The sequence below is a fragment of the Balearica regulorum genome, chromosome 1 (genome assembly GCF_011004875.1).
Source record: "Balearica regulorum gibbericeps isolate bBalReg1 chromosome 1, bBalReg1.pri, whole genome shotgun sequence".
NCBI classification, from domain to species: Eukaryota; Metazoa; Chordata; class Aves; order Gruiformes; family Gruidae; genus Balearica; species Balearica regulorum.
In genome coordinates this window covers 211185142-211207332 of record NC_046184.1, presented here as the reverse complement: position 1 = coordinate 211207332, position 22191 = coordinate 211185142, and the positions used below count along the sequence as shown (strand labels likewise).

The window sequence follows — 22191 nt, the reverse complement described above, 5'->3', positions numbered from 1 at the left end:
GAGATTGAACCTACTCAGGGGCTTCGGTGGCTGCATTGCTTCTGATGCAGCGCTGGGCTCTGAGCCAGATTTAGACTGTCGCTGACGCTGACCTTGCAATGCTTTGTCTAGCATTCAAACGTAGATTTGCTAGGATCGATCCCTAGCTATAAGCTTCCCGATTTATTCCTTCTAATGATACTGTCGTCTGGCTGTTCCTTCACAGCTGTAGCATCCTCATGCCGCTTCCTTAGCCTTGAAAACATTTTTTTTTTTTTTTTACCAAAATCAGAGTAAACTGGGATTGAAAATGACGGTCCACACTTGCACCGTGCGTACAGCTCACTGCTTGAAGCCTGAAGCCCACTGCTTGGTCTCATATTTGTCTGTGAAACACAAACTCTTGCATTTCTCTGCAAAGAGCAGATCTGGTTTGGGACAATTAACCCATAACTATTAATAATATAAACATGCTAATATCAGAGGGATTAAGAGACTGTCATCTGAAGAAAGTTTCTCTTTATTCAGAGTCCAGCACTTGTACAACTAGCTCAGGAGTCCATGGAATTATAAGTAGGTAATCAAAACAGATTTACATCCTTAGGACAAATGATTTGACTTCAGCACTGAAAAATCTTTCACTTTTTGCAGCCTTTTAAATCACAATGAGTTTTTAAAAAGGCCTTCAGCGTTCTAGATTTACAGCTGGCACATCACAGGTGTTTACGGGCAAATGTTCACTCAGAGTTCACTCAGGAAAATCCACTTTCTGAATGAAAAGTAGAATATTACACAAAAGCAAACATCACAACTGACAAAGTAAAGATCACATCTTTGTCTCATTCACTGAGTGAATCAAATCTCTCTTACCCTAAATCAATAGAGGAAAAGAATGAATTCCCTTTAAAAAAGGAAAATTAAATAAAACAGACTTATTCCTCCAGAGCTCCTATTCTGTTACCAGCTTATGCTGCTGTGAATGAAGTTATTCTTTAGAGCACTTGTACAGTCATTTTGGGGATTCTAAGCTTTTCACTCTAGCTACTTCTCAGTGCCTTTCTTTTCCAATATGAATCTAGGAAAACTTCCAAATAAGATAATTCTTATTTAGGTTTACACTTCATTGCCTCGGTTATGATATTTAGGGAAAAAAACCCCACCCCAGTCTTTTTATATGTCTTTGGCAACATTTCTTACTTATTTCCCCCATCACTCAAATAGCTTCTTTGATTTGATTTGTATCTTTAATTTCCTTCTCTATTGCTGTATTATTTTTTGCTTTTATTATTTTCCTGTAATATCAGTATGTCTTTGTATGGCATACTTGCTATTTAAAGAAATAGCTTTCCTAATTGCTTTTTTACTTCAGATACTGTTTGCATTTTTGAATTTTATGTATATGGAACTTTTGCTATTAGAAAAGCCCCACTTGCTCCATGCCTGTTTTCCTTCTGACTCGTCTCCTTTGGCTCTTGTGGCATCATTTTGTGCCTCAAGCCTCTGACTCTTGTAACTAAACCGACCACCCAGATAAATTTCTTTTTTAGCATTTGCCTTAGGGTTTTTCTCCCCCTTAATTCATTGCTACTTAAGTTGGCTTCTTAAGGCCAGAAAGTTGGCATGCAGTACCTCTTCTAGCCACTCAGTTCTGACATCAGCCCTTCTGCACAAAAGTTTCAGCATCTCAGAGGGTTGTATGCCATATACACTTTGATTTCTTATTTTGTGCACATCTCCCACTCTTTATCTTCTCTACCTCTAACTCAATTCTTTGTTTTCAAACTAAATGCTCTGCTAAGCTCACCTTGACAGCAGGAAATAAAGCTTTGGTACCGTGCATTGACTTTGTCACAACCACTGAAAAAGCCAGATATAGTACTTGAAATTCTGTTAAAATTGGCATCTTTTATGGAAACAAGAAAAAGCTCAAGAAATAGTGTCTCTTGGAGATTCTGACAGATTCTTCTTTCTCTATAAATCTTACCATAAAAACCAACTGCAACATCATATTTCCTAATAATCACCATCTCTGGCATGATGTTTTGAAGAATGAGATTAGAGATTTCCTTATGAAAAACAGAACATATTACAGTCATCTTGCAATAATGTCTAGGGAGCTGAACAATATAATTCTTCAATGTATTCAGATTTTCATTTTTGTATATGAGAATACATACAGATGTCTTTATTTGTAATCATTGTTATGTATGATCAAAAAGTTTAAAAGATATTGATACATGCATATATTAGTATTAATGGGAAATGTAGGTCCAAAGCAAGGACTACCTTCCAAAGGAAACTGGGAAATGTATAGTATATTTTTGTATACACTAATTCTAAATTGACATTGGCAATGACTAAGGAAAGTGGTTTTACCTTCCTCTCATTTAAAAGGGACCTTATGGCACCACTGAGAATCTTTGTCCTAATGAATGGGTCAGCGTGTTTGTTTATTGGTTTATCTGCTGTGGATGTACATTAAATTTGTCTTTGTATCTTTGTTTAGTGGGAACTGAGCAGTTCAGGACAAAATTAATTAGTAGCAAACTTCCTTTCTAGAAGTGTTCTTTCTAGAGATGAGAAACCTCTAATTTTGTCATTTGGGATGAGTTTGAATAGCAATTTTCATATATGTTGCTGGGATACTTTTTGTAGAAGAACTCTGTTACTTTGAAGGGTCCTTTTTTCTCCTCAACTTTCCTTCCAGTGTCTTTTCTCTGACGTTCTCCTCTGTATCTTTATTTGACTCATGCATTACCTTCTTTCAAGTTTTACCAAATTCCAGCTCTACGTATTTCAGTTTTCCACAATATTCTGCACACTTAAGCTTATATATACTAGAAATCAGAAAAAAACAAATCATTGTATATAAACTTTGCAATCTTCTCTAGGACCTTAACATGTATAAAGATAATTATAATGTATAACTTCTCAGACACTAATTCTTAGTTTAGAAACGCTTGGTCTTTAATTCTTATCTTAACTTCAAGATTTGTAGAACTTGTACACAGCGTTGGTGAAATACCTGACCTGTAAAGTTATTGTCAGAGAGATAAGAAGTAAGACCCTTCATAGCAAATATAGGTTTTATATGTATCATAACAAATTTTCTGTTTCTAAAATGGCTGTTTATCCTCCAGCTGCACAACTGTGACATCCAAGTGTGTTGTGATGGGAGTACAACCATCCTAACCACAATTTTTATCAGCTAGATTTCCAGGAAATAAACTTTGGAAAAAAAATGCAACAAGTCAATTTGTGTCTTAATTGTTTTATAAACTCCTAAAAAGACAAAAAGTCAAAATCCAGACAGTGCTATGACATTTCAGTTTGTGTCTTTTTTTGACTAAGAACATTTATTTACACAGCAGTATAGTGGGAGGTTATTATGTGAGATTTTCTTTACTTCAAAAAGCTTACAGTTAAGATGAAACACAAGATAGGTACAATGTACAGACAGCGTGGGAAGGAGAAAAGGTAAATGATAACTGTGCAGTCCTATTTCCAAAAGTGTGAATCTTCAGTATTTGACAGTTTTGAAATACATAAACAAGAAAGGCTTAATTTCAGTCACTTCTTGCTATCAGCCTAGTAATCTAAAAGAGATTTATTTATCAAAAGTGTATATGTATGTTAGTGCTCTTCATAACAAAGAAAACCAGAGAAATTTATAGAAGATAGGGATCAGATTTTTATTTAAGTAGAAGACCTGTCAAAATACAGCATACAGTGTCAGCAACTATTCTGAGTGTTAGGCTGTATCATTGCTCTTCGTGTCAAATTGTCATAACATGCCTGTCATTGTGTCTTTCAATTAACCTTAAAACCAAGTCTGAGAATTATACAAGAAACAAAGTTTAAACAGAATCCTTATGTTTGGCAATACTGTCCAATAGTGATCATTCTCTCTTGGTATTGATGAAATCGTCTGCGTATGAAGAGTCCTACAGTGAGTCATAACAACTGATAATTTACTGATACTAAATTCACTAGAGAGTATGTATTTTCTTCTATGGCTACAGCTGTACTATGTTACACTACAGGTGAGGAGCTACTTTTTCTTCCATCTTGTGTAAGCTTTAGAAGGAATCCTTGCAGTAACTGTATAAGTTGGAAGATGGACTTTAAATATACAACATTCACCTTGAAATGTAGGTCACTGGAACAGGCTCCCCAGGGAAGTGGTCATGGCACCAAGCCTGTCAGAGTTCAAGAAGCATCTGGACGATGGTCTCAGTTATATGGTTTACTTTTAGGTAGTCGTGCAAGGAGCAGGGAGTTGGACTCGATGTTCCTTATGGGTCCCTTCAAACTTGAGATATTCTGTGATTCTATGATTTCTCTTGGCTTACACCACATGTCTGAAATCTGTACCTACACGCTTCTTTACTTCTTTCCTCTATCCTGTATTTCTCTGTTGAGGATGTATGCTTTTTCAGGCAGGGACCATTCATTATTTTGTTCATAGGAGTACAATCTTAGTATTGACATTCTGTGGATATAGTAGATTTATATGTGAATACATTTTGTACACTTCTACAATAAAACACTTCTGACACTTTTCTTTTGATTTTCTTTTTTCTGCAAGTAAAGCATAAATAAGCTAGGTTTATTGTCACCATTTCCTTCCCTATTTAATCTATAGTCCTCTCCTCTTGTCCTTGCTCTTGTTAAGTATTTTTCATTCCAGATAAAGCATGGAAATAGTACTACATTCTCTTACTTTTTCAAATGTTTCTTTCCTCTGCTTCCAGAAAACTGACAAACTTTCATACTGAAAATCCCTTTTCCCCCATTCAGAACTGCCCTTTTTCATTTCCAGCACCTCATAGGCAGTCCCTTACTCTTTATACCGCTCTGTATAACCTCTTATTATTTCAATGGTCACTATCATACCAGGGATGGACAGATTTGGGGGTGTTCGGTATTACTGAAGTCCCAGCCATGCATGCTAAGACGTGAATTTGGACAGTTCATCTGTCAAATAATGTAGGTGGTTTCTGTAAATGATGTGGTGTTAAGTTATTAAATTATTATTAAATAGAATTTTATGTTAACAATGATACTGGTAGCAGAATACCACAAAGAAGTTTTCTACTGACAAGACCAAGTGCCATCTCAAACCATTATGATTCTGTGATATCATAGAACCATAGAATCATAGGATGGTTTGGGTTGGAAGGGTCCTTAAAGATCATCTAGTTCCAAGCCCCTGCCATGGGCAGGGCCACCCTCCACTAGATCAGGTTGCCCAAAGCCCCATCCAACCTGGCCTTGAACATATCCAGAGACGGGGTGATCCACAGCTTCACTGTTCCAGTGCCTCACTACCTTCATAGAAAATTTCTTCCTAATATGTAATCTAAATCTACCCTCCTCCTTCTTAAAGCCATTCTCTATTGTCCTGTCACTCCATGCCCTTGTAAACAGTCCCTCTCCAGCTTTCCTGTAGGCCCCTTCAGGTACTGGAAGGCTGCTCTAAGGTCTCCCCAGAGCCTTCTCTTCTCTGGGCTGAACAACCCCAACTCTCTTAGCCTGTCTTTATAGCAGAGGTGCTCCAGCCCTCTGGTCAACTTTGTGGCCTCCTCTGGACTCGCTCCAACAGCTCCATGTCTCTCTTGTGCTGGAGCCCCCAGAGCTGGACGCAGTACTCCAGGTGGGGTCTCATGAGAGTGGACTAGAGGGACAGAATCCCCGCCATTGACCTGCTGGTCACACTGCTTTTGATGCAGCTCAGGACACAGTTGGCTTTCTGGTCTGCAAGTGCACATTGCTAGCTAATGTTGAGCTTTTCATCAACCAACACCCCCAAGTCCGTCTCCTCAGGGCTGCTCTCAATCCATTCTCCATCCAGCCTGTAGTTGTGCTTGGGATTGCCCCAACCCATGTGCAGGACCTTGTGCTTAGTCTTGTTGAACTTCATGAGGTTTGCATGGTCCCCACCTCTCAAGCCTGCCACGGTCCCTCTGGATAGCATCCCCTCCCTCCAGTGTGTCGACTGCACCACACAGCTTGGTGTTGGCAAACTTGCTGAGGGTGCACTCGATCCCACTGTCCATGTCGCCAGCAATATTATTATCAATAGTGCCATGCCAGTCTTTGAATATACATGTGCTAGGAAAACTGTATTCTCTACCTTGCTGCAATACTGCTTCTGTGATCCAGTGCTCTTTGTCTACAGCATTTTTCCCAACATTGTGATGACTACAAGACTGTGTAATTTTTTGTGTCAATTTCTGCATCCCAACTTACTTACCTGTCTGATTTCTCCTTTAAGGTAAATAATTACAGTTTAGAAGAAGTTACCCATGAAGAGGCAGTAGCGATACTGAAGAACACATCAGATGTAGTGTATCTGAAAGTTGGAAAGCCCACCACCATTTACATGACTGATCCTTATGGCCCACCAGATATTACTCACTGTAAGTGATTTTTGCACCTCATTTTGTAGGAGATACCAGTTTGTCAGATGATTGTGGTTTTTTGGTAACTTATCCAAAGTACTGTATTAAAGATTATGAAACAGCTTGGAAGGCTACAAAAATGAAATGTTTATTGCCACTCAAGAACGCTACACTCATAAAATATTGCAAATAATAGAACTCTGCTAAAGTATTTTTGCTGTGCTGATTCCAATTAGCCGTTATCCAGATGATCAGACTGAACTGTAGAAGAGGTTCTGACAATTGCAGTGATAAGTATATGCAAATATATTTTGAAATATATATATAAATAGATTTGTAGACTGGAGACCTCTGTCCACTGAAAAATCAGAACAAGCAGCAAACCGTCTTGTACAAGCTTAGTGAGAAGTCTGAGAAAAATGAGTATGGTATTTACTTGGAATGTAAAAATCACTGTTCTATTTACAGAAATTTACCTATTTTCTGTGTAAATCCAATTCCTAAATTATTGTGCCACTTAGCTTTATTCTCAGTCTGTCCATTAACTTTATATATGTTCATCTGCTATTTTTTTTCACTGAGGACCAAGGCCTTATTTGTCCTTGCATTCAATGTACACTCTTTTCTAGGAAAAGCTGTTGAAAAAATATAGTAAAGCTCAGTGAAGGATCTCATGGGAGGGGAAGATGATTTTATTTTAAAACAAACTAGTTTCAGGCTGTCATATCCTTGCACTCCAAATCATTTAGACTCATGTCCAGCATTCAGGTAGAAAGATGTGCATCTAGGTGCATCACCAGGACTCCCTGAGATGATCAAGTACAATGGTGGGTGGCTGTGGAGTCCTTATCATACATATATAGCTTCTTCGTAGGTTGACGACCTCCTTGTTGATGTGCTTTTTGTACCCTTAAGGAGATGACAGCAATTGGGATTTTCTGTCTCTCCAGTCAGTCCTACCTAGCATGTCTTCAGGATTTACTGACTTCGCTTTTATCTCCTTATCTGACCTAGGCTCCAATCTAATCTTTATCTCCTGCCATCATCTCTTAACGGCTTGAGTCTTTGTTTTAGTTTGGGTGTAGGCTATCCTGACCAGTTGAGTGGTTAAGTTGAGTATTGATGACCTATTGATGATTCTAGGTGCTATCAACACATGCCCCTCCTGCCAGTCCTCCTGGTGTCCATACCCAGATGTTCCCATTCCCTTTTCATTCACAGCAATCTTAACATTTCGGTGGCAGCTCTCTATGCCACTGGTGCCTGTACTAAACAGTTCATTACTGAAACTCCCAACATTTAGTTGTTCATTAAAAACTATCTGTCCTGGATTCAACTACCAACAGGGACCAGGTGCACTGTCTGACAACTGGATGGCAGTTTAATTTTTTACAAGAGGTTCAGCAACTGATCCATACCCATTTTGATCACCTGCCAATAATCCTAGGGATACTTAAGGCTGACCATGGGAAAGGCAGATTTTCCTGGTAAACGCTAGAGATTTAAATTTTTCTACAGTTTTGCAAAGTGTTGCTGCTGTGGACTGCCAAAGTTGAGGGAAAAGCTAAATATGCATAATCATCCTTATTCAGACTGCTCCATAAAAGTAGAAGGGAATGTTTGGTAAAATGCACCTCAGGTGGTATACTCAACTGTGCTGAGGATACCTATTTATTTAGCAAATATTACAACAGATGGAAATCATGTTGTTCAGTAGCAGTCTGGTCTGGATCTTAGCAAAGCCCAAGAAGTGAAAATGCTAAATGTCCCTATCCATTCTCCTGCTTTATAATACTTTCAAAATAATAATTTGGAAGTTCTGAAACTGTGTGTTTTATTATGTCAGATTATAGATCAGCAGCATATGAGAAGACAGAAGTAATTCCAGAGGGAAGGTTGAAAAGATTTGCAGTAGCCCATCCCAGGCTGTTGGTGCATACAGATTCATTTATCCTCAGGGAACCTTTCATTATACCTACACGTTCAGAGTATTTCAGAACGGGTAATGGCCTTTCCCTGTAGAGATATTTTGCTTTGAAACATCCTGCGTCTCAGCATCTGAAAGACTGAAACTAATACTAGGAATTTTAACTGTTGTCTTCTCATGAGAGAATTAATTATTGCTCATTGCAGAAGCACGTATCATTGTTTTTCCTATTTATCATTCCCTTTTCTAATTACATTAACTAGAGATTGGAATACAGCTATTATTACATCTCTCCCGTCATAAATAACCCCAGTAACTTCAGAATAGCAAAAAAGCAAGAAAACTACAAACCCCACAGACCCAGTATAGAATCAGACAGCATAGTCCTGTAATTTTCATTATTAATTGATAGTATGTAAGAGATTTCTATCCACTTTCTATTTTAAATATACAGATTTACTGTGATCTAAATAACATCTATGTTGGTACTGAAATTTCAATTGTATTGGGAATTTTGGCACCTTTAGTAGATCACAGCTTTAAATCTTCACCACACATATTTCTTGCCATGCATAAAATCCCTGTTCTTATCCTACATTGAGCTCTGACTATATGACTCCCATTGCTGTATATTGGAGCCAAAAAGAGGAGTGCGCTTTTAATCTCATTCTCTCCTATTTACATTTCCTTCTTCAAGTCAGTCCTAATTGAAGAAAAGGTTTCCTGTCTCCCAAACTATCCTTTCTTATTCAGATCCCCTCTAAAGAGTCAATCCCGGCAAATGAGCCAGTATTTTTATTATTATTATTATTATTATTATTATTAACCTTTCAGGAAAACTCCATCAGTTCTTTCTTTCTTTCTCATTACATTTTAGGCTCTCTCAGGCAAGAACTTTCTGCTTTGTTGTTGTGTTATTTACAGCAATGAGCACATTCTTGCTGCTTAACTGCAAATTGGTACTGTTGTGACATTTGTGACATCTAATCAAACATGAAAGTGGCTAACTAGAAATGCTTATTTTTACCATCAGCTTATTCGCCACCGATGGAAAATCATATACTCTCTTCTGGAAACAATGGCACTTTAGAGTACAAGGCATCCCTGGCCCCTATCTCACCGGGAAGATACTCACCCATTCCAAAGCACATGCTTGTGGAGGACGACTACACCAGGTCAGATGCTTCTCTTTATTTGATACCTTTCATGGCAATTGCAAAGGACGTAGGCAAAGCATTCAGTGCCCCTCCAACAGAATGCAGCATATAGCTCTTTTTACCTCAGTTCAAGGGAAGATGATTTGAAACTGTTACGGGTGTGAAGACAGCTGAGAGAAAGATCACAGGAATGAATGCTGACCTGAGGTCCGTCTTGTCTGGGTGCAATTCTGCGGTAGTTCCTAAACAACGTGGCTGCACTAGAGCAATGCTGGCACTGAGCAAAATCTTCTGCTTCTTACCAGGTGTCTTTCTTAGCCATGATAGTTCCTTACTAACACAACGAGGAGATCTCAGGATCAGTGACTCACCTGGCTCACTGCATGTATGGGTGGAGTGACTGTATGTGTGTTTGTACCTGTCCGTGACAGCACGCTCTGAAAGGTCCAGCTTGTTTAGTTTAGTGAAAGCAAGGCTGAAATAACCTGTAATTGCTCTGTGTACAGACATTGAAAAATAAATGTCATGGAGAGTGAACACTATGGGAAAAGAAAAAAAAAGTATAAATTGGCTGTGAATAAATGTAGGAGGGAAACTGGAAAAAGTTTCTTAACCATTAGAGCAATCAGAATATGAGACAGATTTCTCTGAGAGCGTGGAGGTTAAAAGGACACTCTTTATGCAGTGGCACTTGATACTTATATAAAAGGGGTTCTTTGATGTGATTATCAGCAAAATGACCCTGGAAATTGCTTCTAATCCTTCCTCCCCCCCCCCCCCCCCCCAATAATCCCCAAAGGATTGAGACTACTATATGGAACTTTGGTAGCAGAATTTTATCTATGTAGTTGATGTCCAGGTAAAATGACACATAGGAAGATACTGGGAGGGTTCTTCTATGCCTTGTGTTAGATCAACACTGAATGTCACTAATGAGACAGTGTGTATTCATCTTTTTGTTTGAAAAGCACTACCATTCACTTAGAAGACAACAGTTGTTAAGTTTGTAAAATGAGCCCTCATTATAATGGTTAGTGCCACAGAAAATGAGAAATTAATTTTTTTCCTGTGCTTCAGTATTTATACATTCATTGTGTTTAAAGCTAGGAGGGAGCTGTTCCAATCATCTAACCTGACCTACTGTGTATCTCAAGCCAAAGAATCTCAACCATTTATGTATTCATCAGCTTCATAACTTGCTAATTTGCATTTCATGTTTCTCGTTGCATATGATTACGATCTCAAGCTGCTTAACTGGTTGGATTAGACAGATTCAGAGTAACTAAATCATGATAAAGTGTTTAATCAGGACATAAACGTGTGGAAACCACACCTTGCTTCCCTGTCTCGGCTAAAAGAATTTCTCCTTTGTTTTGATTGAGGATGCAAAGCTAACATTGCTTTCCTTCAACTTATGAGACATTCAATTAGGATGAATTTTCTCCAAAGGGTTCCAAGTAGTTACATTTTTTAATTAATAGTTAAAAAAATTGATTTCATTAAATTGTGCATAAAGACTTTGCCTGGGTTAGAACCTCATAGTTTCTAAAATGCCTATGTCTAGGAAGAATACCAATGTAGTATCTGGGATACAATGATGTAGGCTTTGCCAATAAGTTTGTAATGCTGAATTCTCTCCTTCTGTAATGAGATGTCAGCACCATTATTACTGAGAAATTGTTGGCAAAGTTTAAAAACAGCAAAAAAATGCAACCTTAAAAGTAGATAATAGCTAAGGAGACCAAGAAATCACAGGAAAAGAATCCTAAAAAAAAGCAGAAAAGCTTCCCTGAGAATTAAAAGACTATTTAAACAGTTAGACCTGTAAGGTATTGAAGACGTATCTTTAGACAGTCCTGTGTTTCTTTTTGTTCCATGTGGCTGATTTTAACTTTCTAATTACTTCTACCGAAAAAAAAAAAAAAAGAAGAAAAAAAGAAAAAATAGTCCTATAAGAGAAGGCAATGACAGTCCTAACCCATTAGTTCGGTAGGTATACAGTAGAAAGCATACCTGCTCAAAGAACCATCCAGGATATGTATTGAAATTAATTAGTATGTCTTTTTGATCTTTTTAGGAAGAAAGATGTATTCCTATCCTAATATTTTTAGTTTGTTTTTAAACAAGTTAATTTTGGTGGTTTAGCTCCTGACAGTAAAACCAAATACTGACACAATTCAGTTCATGACTGAGGTATTCACACCAATATCCATTTTGAATTATTTGGGGGAAAGAATGAATGCCAGAGAAGCCGTGTATATTCTGTGAAATACTCCTCTCTTGTGTTCTTCTTCCTATCTGGATTCCCAAATTAGTGTGTTGTCTTATGAAAGTCTGATATCTGAAGTCTTCTGTGGCACTGGCACTATTGACAGGAGAGGCTGACTCTACAAGCATGACCTGCTCTGGAAGGCGTGCGGCATGGCAGAAATGAAGGTGTCGAGTAATAGGAGCAGACTCTGAATGCAGTAGAGCAAATGGGATGAAAATCTCATAGCCCTAAACAAGTATTTACTTCGACTATTGAAAAGGAGGAGGCTACTAAGGACTTAATTATGTTAGTGATAATAGGGTTTATGCTATACTGATACTTAGGATGCAAAAGCATAAAGATAAAATGAATGTAGTCATAAAAAAATGGCAGCTCTCGCCATTGCATTTCGTCACTGGACATACATCATACAGCACTATCTGAGAGACACCCAAACAAGAGCCAGGAGACCAGTTTTCTCCTCAGACTACAATAACTAAGAAGCTCTTACCTTCAAAACCAAACCATTTAACCCCTGAATGATACTGAGCCTTTTTTTTTTTTTAAATGTCCATGTAGCTAGTTATTGCCTATTGATTCAGGTGGGACTACTAAAAATGCCAGTTAATTCTCACAGTGATTTTCACAGCTATAAACTGAGAACACTGAATGTACTCTTTCTGTGCAATGCCATAGGATTTGCTGATGAGTCTGCCATTAAAATAAGAAAATCTTTGGAAAGTCTTTGTGGCTGACCAGTTTAGAAAGTTTAAAATTTTTTGGGAGGATAGTTACCATATTGATAATTTTGGTGAAACTTTTATAGATCCCTTGATTGCAGCATTTATAATTAGGTTTCTTCACATAATTTTTTATAATTAAGATGATTGCCAACTACTGCAGTGCTATCCATTAAAACTACCTGGTTCTTGCTATAATAGGTTTTCAGGGCTAATTTACATGGTGATCACATAAGGAAATTTATTACCCATGCAGTCATAATATGGCAACACTTCTGGCAGATTTTCATTTGTGCCAGCTAAAAATATTTGGAACAGTAACTTCTCCACTGTAAGAGGCATTTGCAATTTTGTAATTCTTTCTACATGTGATTTGAGTGAGGCTGATGACAAGATTTCTTTTAACTTACTCACTATAATGAATCTTTCAGTAATGCTTAAATGGTTGAACAGTCAACTTAATTTGTCCACTTTCTCTTACTTTTATTTTTTGTTTTTCTTTTTTTGTTCCAGTTCTATTCATTTTTTAACCTAAATACTTTCATTTTGCCCAACAAAAATGTGTTTCTGTTGACAAAAACTTGTATTTTGTGGTCTAAGATTGAATCTACATCTGAAAAAAAATTGATACAACTTTCACTTAATAATATTATGACCAAAAAACCACCTTAATTGGAGCACAAGGGATAGAAAAATAACAAATCATATTCAGCCACAAGTTTTAATGAAGCTAGATGTTGTCTTTAAATTACTGAGCTTTTGTATGCTGTGTATATTATTAGTCCAAAATGCTGTCAGTGATAGGCATTATTTACTTTTTGTTTTGTTGAATTCATTTTAAATCCACTCTGGATGGAAGCTTTGCCTTCCTGTATTTTATATAAAGATTGTGACCTTTTAAAATTTAAATAAAATAACACAATTTCAGGTTAGTAGAATGTGGGATCAGAAGTGGATTAAAACTCTATGCCAAGTAACTGTATCAATACAATCATCATCATTCTGCAAGTCCTTAACTGTTTTAGCTTCAAGTAAGATTTCAGCATTTTGCAGGCAATGCAGGAGATTCCTTGGTTGTGTTGCTGACAATTTCCTAATGCTCCTGGAGGGGAGAAACAGGAATAATTCTCTGCTTGACCTGCTGCTTACGAAAAGGGAAGAACTAGTGGCAAACATGGTGATAAAGAACAGCTGGGATCAGGGTGACCACAAGTTGGGTCAGTTCGTGATTCAAAGGAAGTCTGGAAAGACAGTCAAAAAGTTATGACTGTAGACTTCAGAAGAACAGACTTCAGCCTTTTTGGAGAATTGCTAAGCAGTACATCTTGAGATGCTGCCACAGAGATATAGGGTCCATGAAAGATGGATGATTTCTAAATGAAACTTACTAAGAACTCAGAAATGAACCATCCTGTTGAGCAGGAAGGAGGGGAATTCAGTAGAAGACCTTGGCTCAGCGAAGAGCTTTCTGATGACCTAAAATGCAATATGTAGACAAGCATTGCTTGATTGCTTAATGACAAAATCAGAAAGCTCATGGATTTGAGCTACGACTTACAAGAGTGTCATTGTTTAACACCAGCCAGAAACTGGTGCAACATAGCTGCTCGCTCACGCCCCCCTGGTGGGATGGCGGAGAGAATGGGAAGAGTAAAATCGAGAAAACTTGTGGGTTGAGATAAAGACAGTTTAATAGCTAAAGCAAAAGCCAGACACACAAGCAAAGCAAGGAATTCATTCCCCACTTCCCATCGGCAGGCAGGTGTTCAGCCATCTCCAGGAAAACAGGGCTCCATCATGTGTAACAGTTACCTGGGAAGACAAATCCCATCACTCCAAATTTCCTTTTCCCCTCCTTCCTCTTCCCCTAACTACTTATATGCTGAGCGTGATGTCATATGGTATGGAATATCCCTTTGGTCATTGGGGTCAGCTGTCCTGGCTGTGTTCCCTCCCAACTCCTTGTGCCCCCTCAGCCTACTGGCTGGTGGGGTGGTGTGAGGAGCAGAAAAGGCCTTGGCTCTGTGTAAGCACTGCTCAGCAGTCACTAAAACATCCCTGTGTTATCAGCACTGTTTGCAGCACCAATCCAAAACACAGCCCCATACCAGCTACTACGAGGAAAATTAACTCTATCCCAGCCAAAACCTGCACGAAGAGTCATACAGGATAACAAAAAGTGATTCTGCAGTTGTGCTAGTTTCAAAAATGAAGGTAAAATCTGATGAAGGGAAAAACTGATGAATGGCAGGGGGAGGACAATGTAATGACAGACAATATAGAAAAAGCTGAAGTAGTTACCATCATCTTTGCCAGGCATTTAAGGGAGCAGAAGGTAATTGAAATAGTCAGCATAGATTTACAAGAGCAAATTGTGTGCTTGTCTAGCTTGGTTGCCTTTCCTGAAGAAATGACTAGCTGTGTGGATAAGGGAGGAGCAGTGGCTGCCCTATACCAAGCAGTGCCACAGCACAGGTGCTGTCTTGAGCAGGAATGCCTCTTTGCGAGGTGAAAACACAGCTGACTCCAAAGGCATACCTGACCCATGCCATAACTCCCACAAATGTATGTCTGGGATCTGCTGTAGGGCACATGGTGATTCCTCTTCTCCACTAGTTGCCCTGGGGAGTGACTGCAAAGGTATTTCTCTTACCTCTTCTGTGGGCAGAAGCAGCTGCAACACAGGGAGCACCCTTTGAAACTCCTCCAGCAGCCTCTCATCCAAACATGAGAAAGCATTGGAGAAACACATACAACTAATCCATAGCTGGAATGAAAATATTTGTAAAGGTTTGGAAACCTTCTGGATAACCTTTTGGGTATCTCCTGGATTATATGCTGTCATCTTGCTCGTTAGGCTTCTCCCAGCTCATTTGCGTGCAACGGCAGACTTTGGTAAGGCTTTTGACGCAGTCTCCTACAGCACTGTCATTTCAAAGCTTAGGAAGAGTGGACTAAAAGAAGAGACTGGGTTGGGAACTGACTGAACCAGTAAGCTGAAAGGGTAATGATCATCACTTGACACCTGTCAGGTGCTCAGTGATGGGCAGAGTAGCTCAGGATACCCTGGGCGTCAGTGAATATCTTCATCAATGACCTAGATCATGACAGAATGCACCTTCAGCAAATTTGCAGAGGATAGTAAATTAAAGGGGAGTGGTTAACATGACAAATGGCAGAGCTGTATTCCAGAGGGATCTTGATATACTCAAGAACTGGGCCAGGAGAAACCTCATAAAGTTCAGTAAGAAGAAGTCTTCTCCTCAGGTGGAACAGCTGCACCCACCTGTATGGGCCATGAAACAAACACCTGAATTGCAGCTTCACTGAAAATAACGTGGAGGTTACAGCAGGTGCCAGGCTGAACATGGACCCAGGAGTGCACTCTCATTGCCAGTCAGGTAATCGGCATACTAGGCTATATTAGAAGCATGGTCAGCAAGAAAAAAGAAGTTATTTTCTAGAAGACTGTGACCAATTCCCATTCTTCTACTTCAAGAGGGATGTGGAAAAATAGGAGAGGGTCCAATAGATTCTCAAAATCCTGAATCATGTGGAGGTTAGAGGGATGTTGAGGAAACTGGGGCTTGTTTAATGTTGTGAAGAAGAGATTAAGGGGCAATCTAAGAGCACCCTGTAAGTACTCAGTAGCAAAGATGATGAAACCAAACTCTTCTCAGTAGAAAAGGACCAATGATCACAAGCGTTGGCTTTGGATGTTCTGATTTCAATTCGAGAAGAAAAAAATACACCAGGTGGGTGGAGAACTGCTGGAGCAGGTTGCTTAGAAGGGTTGTGAAATATCCACCCTTTGAGATTTTTACAGTTTGGCTTGATTAAATCATAGATGATCTGATCTAGTGTTGGCAATAATCCTGCTTCAAGCACGAGATTGGATGAGATGACCCATAGAGATGCATTCCAACCAATTTTTTTTATGATAGTAGGAAGAAAAAAGTGATTTTTTGATTTAGTGTTTTTGTGGAACTTTCATTACTAATACAGCTGAGAGAGAAGTTACAGTTTACTCTTTAGCAGATGTCTGCCTTCCTATTTCCAGAAATATTGAAATTATAGTCTAAAAATCCTGTAGCTTTTAGATGTTCATTCCTTCTGCCTTTAATGAACAACATAGGCAAAAGATCCATAAAAATAAAGAAGTACCATCTTGGGTTTTTACTTCCCTTTTAACTTCAGAAAATGGTAACGTCAAACTTCTGTGCTTCAGCTGATAAAAAATTCACTTTAACATTTAACTCTGGCTAGATATTAAAGATTCATGGCTGAAAAATCTGTCTGAGTTATCTGTTTTGCTGTGAAAAGCCTGTTTGATTTCTTTACATGCATCTTTGCAAAATAACATTTTCTGGATGAGGAGGAGGTGCTGGGGATTGGAAGGGAGAAAAATGAGAACCATTAAGTTGAAGTCTCAGGGGATTTTTTTCCCTGTGTTGAAAGTAATGTTCCTCAAGGGTTTCTTGTTTACTTATGTAAGCTTGGTAGTTGAATTAAGGATATTTTATGGAAACACCTTTGAATTTGTATTGATACACAGATTTGACTTTTCACTATTGAATCATTACAACTAATATTATGGTTTGTGTGTTATAAAACTATCAATAACAGTTTTCTGACAGTGGTTTTACGAAGCGCAACAATAGGAAGACAGAACTGCAGTTTTTAGTAATGAGTCCTGAAAACTGTTCCTTTGGGATGCTTAATGAGTTGACATATCATCCATTGACAAAATATTCTGCATGTTTTAAAAGTGTATATTTACTGAAAGAAGTTTGCTGTTTGTTTTTGTGAGGCAACAAAGTTGAAACTCGTGTTTCCCAGATGAAGATCATCAAGTACTCTAGGTAGAACTTTCAGATGGTGAATTTTACACCATATTTTTGACCTGATGTTACTATACAAGTGATGAGTGAAAGATACGTAGTAGTACACTGATACAGTTATATGAACATGACAGGTAATTATGAGCTTTCAGCAATCATATCACCATGCCTAATCTAAACCCAGCATGTCACCTATGCCTTAAAGAGAATAAATTAAATATAGCAATATGGGGAGACTGATAATGCCTTTCATTTATTCTTAGAATCATTTAGGTTGGAAAAGACATTTAAAATCATTGAGTCCAACTGTCTTCCTATTAAATCACTTGTAACTTTGGCCAATTGTTCAAGTTAATATTTTTATGCTCAGTTTTTTGTCTGAGACTGGATTTGCTTATCTAGGGATAGCAAAGTTTGCAAGTTTGTTTTGCTTAAAATTTAGTGTAAATTATTTCTATTATTTTAAAAGTAATTTTAATTAATCATCACTATTATCATCACTATTATCATCAAATTAAATTGCATTTATTTTTAGCCACCGCAGCTTGGTCATTTAAGGGATGGAGGAAGAACCACATGGCTTAGTTCATGTTGTATTCTATTCTATGTTAAAAATTGTGGTGGTATTATATTTTAAATACTGTAATATTCCATACATAGCTTCAGGGTGTAGAAATATGGGAGATGATGAAACTGAATCCACATAGTATTTCTACTGCATTTTTGAAAATCTATCTAAATGCCAACAAATATAAGGCTTTGGAAAAACTGAAATTCATTTATCCTACAAAATGTATTTAATAATTTATATTTTTTTTTCAGTAGAATTCTTTAAGATTCCATCCTCACGCTGTGGTGTATCAAAGTTTCTCACAATTTTGTAATAGTGGCTAGATTGTTTAAAAAAGCCAGCATGATTGAGTGCAGCATTGTATGGCCAAAACTAATTTTTCTCTCTACTTATTTATTCCAGTTCTCTCTGAAATAGAAACATAATCAGGAGTGATTCTGTTCTGTGCTCTGAATGCCCGTTCCTGTGAGATTTTAACGTTGAAGAGACTGGAGGAATAGGGGGAGTGTGTTTGGCAGGGAATTATGGTGAGATTGGGTGTGAAAATGAGGGAGAACTTGTCACTGGTTGTGTGAGAATGGAAATCTCAGGAAGGGAACGCTGGTATTTATTGTGTAAGAAAACATGGATTTGGAAGGGGAGTTTAGGACAAGGAAGAACGTAAGTGAGAAATGGGTGAAGAGGCATGAAGAAGCAGAGGAGAATAGCCTGGAGGAGAGCAGCAATGAATTTCAGGGCTGCCCAACCAGCAGCTCCTTCAGTGAGACATGAGGTTTGGGATAATCGATAGTTGTGCAAGAAGACTGGGGCAAGGCACAGAGATAGAGAGCAGGTAGGAAGAGTTGCTGATAATATGCTGGCCGGATCAGACTCGGGCCATCTCTCTCTAGAAAAATGGAGAGGAACTCAGGTTTCTGGGGTTTGTCTGACACACGCATGATCCCACCAGGCAGTCTGTCATGATAGTTCATCTGCCTTGCCTGTTCGTTTGGAGGTGACAGCCTGCTGCTGCTCCTGGTACTCCCCATCTCTCACCAGGTAGAGCTCTCATGCTCTAGCAACTCTGTTGCTTGGCAACAAGTTGGCAACTCTGCTGATGATTATATTGAATTCAATATGGTATCCCATAATAGGATTTCATTCTTGGTTTAGTGTTTGATCAATGTAAGCAATTATTAAAAAAAAAATATGAAAAGAACACTGTTCAGGTTACATGTCAAATGTTAAGAAAAAAAAAAAGTTTGTCTGTGTAACCTGAAATTGGACCCTTGGTGAAATACAAGTGCAGTGTTTAGTTATGCTAAAAATGTCTACTTGTAGAACGCCTGTCAACAGCGTTGTAGAAAAAAAAGTGATAGTTGCATTTCTTAGCTCTGTTATTGTTCGTTCCTTCAATGAAGCATGAAATTGCTAAATTACAGAACAACTATTTTATATTTCATGTATTGAATACACAAATTTTATCTTAAACTAATAGTTAAACTTTATAAATGCATAATTGTCTGCTTATCATAAGATTTCATTTTGCTACCCCAAATTTATTTGAAATAACAAGTCTTAACTTGAGAGAATAATTTACGTTAAAGTAAAAATTTGGTTATTGTCAAGGCACCAGACAATCTGTTATGTCCTGAGTAATCCACACATATTCAATCAGGCATGTCCGAGATCCCCAATTAATAGGATTTGACTATTTCTAATAAAGATAGTGGAAGCTACTTATTACTTAACACTTTAAACCAAAAATAAATCAACTTTCGGAATCTGCTTTAGTGCTCATATGGAGATTTTTGAAATGGGATAGTAAGATTGGCAGTGATAACACACACAGAAATGGTAAGCGACATTTGATAGCGCACAGGGGAAAAAGATAACCCTCAGTACATACTACATGTGTCATGGACATGGACGCTTACAGCAGCTGTTACCACTTAAGCCAGACACCTTGAGGTGACTGTGGTTGGTTTTGTGACATTGTCGGCTCAGTACTCGTGCGCAGTCAGAAGGGTAATTAAGAATGGAAATACGTTCTGATAGGAAAGGAAATGAGTGCAAAACATAATGGTTTTTTCTGAATGAATCTATGATACATCCAAGTCTTGAATAGTACATGGAGGCAACTGGGAAAAGCCCCAGAAGAGGGTGACGGAGATGAGCAAGGGTGTAGCATGATTTCCAGGCAGAGCTAAATAACCAGTAATTACAGTATAGAAAAAAAGGATGTCAGAGAGTGATAGAACAGACATCTGCAAAAGTACCTGTGACACAGAGAAGGCAACAGGCAACTACTATTAGCACTTTCTTACAACTCAGATACAAGAGTGTGCCAAGTTTAAAATACAGAAAAGAGAAGTTCTTGCAATGTTACCGTATGTTATCAATGTGCAGCCAAGTAACAGGCTTACAGTACACGAAAGTAGAGGGTTTGGGGTGTGTCACATGGTTAGTTTGTGGGACTCATTGCCACAGGGTGTTGTGAAGAATATATAATGTTCGAAGACGGGTAAGTGCTCAAATTCATGGTGGATAGGCCCACTAACCGCACTTTGCTTGGATTTAGCTTCTGGCCTCCGTGGTCCCTAACCTGCTGATTTTCAGCGGCTGAGCAGGGAAGGGCCGGCCTTTACTGTTTCCCAAACAGTCACTGCAAGGAGTAGGGCCTGTGGTCTGATGGTCCCACCATTCCTATGTGAAACAGCCTTCGTTTCCATTACTGCAACAGAAAATCATTACTGATTTTTTTCAAATTAAGCAGTCATTTCATTTCCTAATTCCTAATGGCTAAGAATAATGAGTGTAGAATTGGGTCTTGAATATTACAAGTTCTAAATTATATTTATGCCTACTTGTAGGCCATTTAATTTGAAAACCTGGTTAAAATGTTTAAATAGTATTGTTACGAGGAACAATCCTTACTCTTCATTTCTGTGCTAAAAAAATTGCTGTGATCTTCAGCACTGTTTTGCAGTTAGGAAAAACTTTAAGGCTCATGAAAATAGCAGTTATTGATGGAAAAGTTGAAAATCATTGATTATAGAAAGATTTCCAGAAAGAACTAGGGTAACGTACTTCCGGCATTTTCTTCCAGCTTTTCGTACCCCTTCTCTGTCTTTCATGTAGTTGAAATAAACATGTCATATGAGTGATTGAGTCTTATTTGAATTGCCAAGACACAACCTATGAAATAAAATCAACTTTCAATTCTAAATAAACCTATTGAACAATAAGGTATGCGGTTCTTCTAGAAGGTTATATTAACAAGAAATTAAAAAATGTCAAAAGATATATATATATACAAATCACTGGTTATTAGAAGTGGAAGAGTTCATTTGTATTAAATTGCCATTGATTTTTATTTTAATAGTGACATACTTTTAAAGACAGTTCTTTTCACACTTCCCAGCAACATTATGTTAGCAATACTAACATATTAGTTGTCTTTACTGAACTTGGGTCAATTAAAAATTGTTACTCAAAGCAAAAGGTTGGAAACTTGTAGGTTTCTGAGATTTACTTTCTCTCAGATTGAACTTGGCATTTCCTGGCTATAGCCCTGTATACTCGATATGCTATGAGAGCTTAGCTGGTTTCTCTCCATATCATAAAAGGTTTTAAAATCCCAAAAATGAAACTATTAACATTTAATGTGCTATGTGTTGGCAACTGAACCCTGCCAAACAGGATTCTGCAATAAAAGAAGTTAAATTAAATTGAGGACCCTGCATGATGCTGAGGAGAGAACGGTTTTAATAATGCCACTTTCTTGTAACTTCGGTTGTGCAATAGAGCCAGCCTGAAACAATAGCACAATGATGATCCAAACAAGGAATAAGAAGCACTACAAACAACTAGGAAGATTTGCTTTCTTTACACAATCTGTTATGAAATAAATAAATAAAATCAGTGTCAGATCAATCTTCTACCTCCCACAGTTACTGTTAGGTTTTTCCACCAATTAGTTATACCTTCCTGTGGCAATTGTGCCTCATTGCAGAGGCACAATCAGTCTACACTGATTAAAAATTCCAACTTTCAATTATTTTTGTTTTTTTTTTTCCCCCAGAAAAGTAGTTTATGACTATCTGCTGTTCATACTACCATTTAAAAGCTTACCTTGTGGCACTGAGTGACTCAGTTCTCTCTCCTGTGATTGAATTATCTGCTGAGGCATGCTCAAGCACAGCTATGCTACTACTTACGTTTTCTGTTGCCTTTCATCTACTATTGCATGCCTGATTTTCCTGCTAACTTAATTATTGCTGTCCATCTAGACCTAACAGTTGCTGCTGTCATTTATCACAGAGCTTGTGGTTTAGCTCAC

The 22191-nt window shown here is 38.0% G+C and overlaps 1 protein-coding gene across 28 annotated transcripts in view; it reads left to right on the top strand.

The window, feature by feature from the left end:
- DLG2 (discs large MAGUK scaffold protein 2) overlaps positions 1–22191 on the top strand; it is a 1060789-nt gene that overhangs the window by 756539 nt on the left and 282059 nt on the right. For all 28 annotated transcript variants that reach the window (XM_075742480.1, XM_075742449.1, XM_075742451.1 and 25 more), the window contains 2 exons: positions 6257–6401; positions 9344–9485. In XM_075742480.1, coding sequence (XP_075598595.1) covers positions 6257–6401; positions 9344–9485 — 287 coding nt within the window. The remainder of the gene's footprint in view (positions 1–6256; positions 6402–9343; positions 9486–22191) is intronic.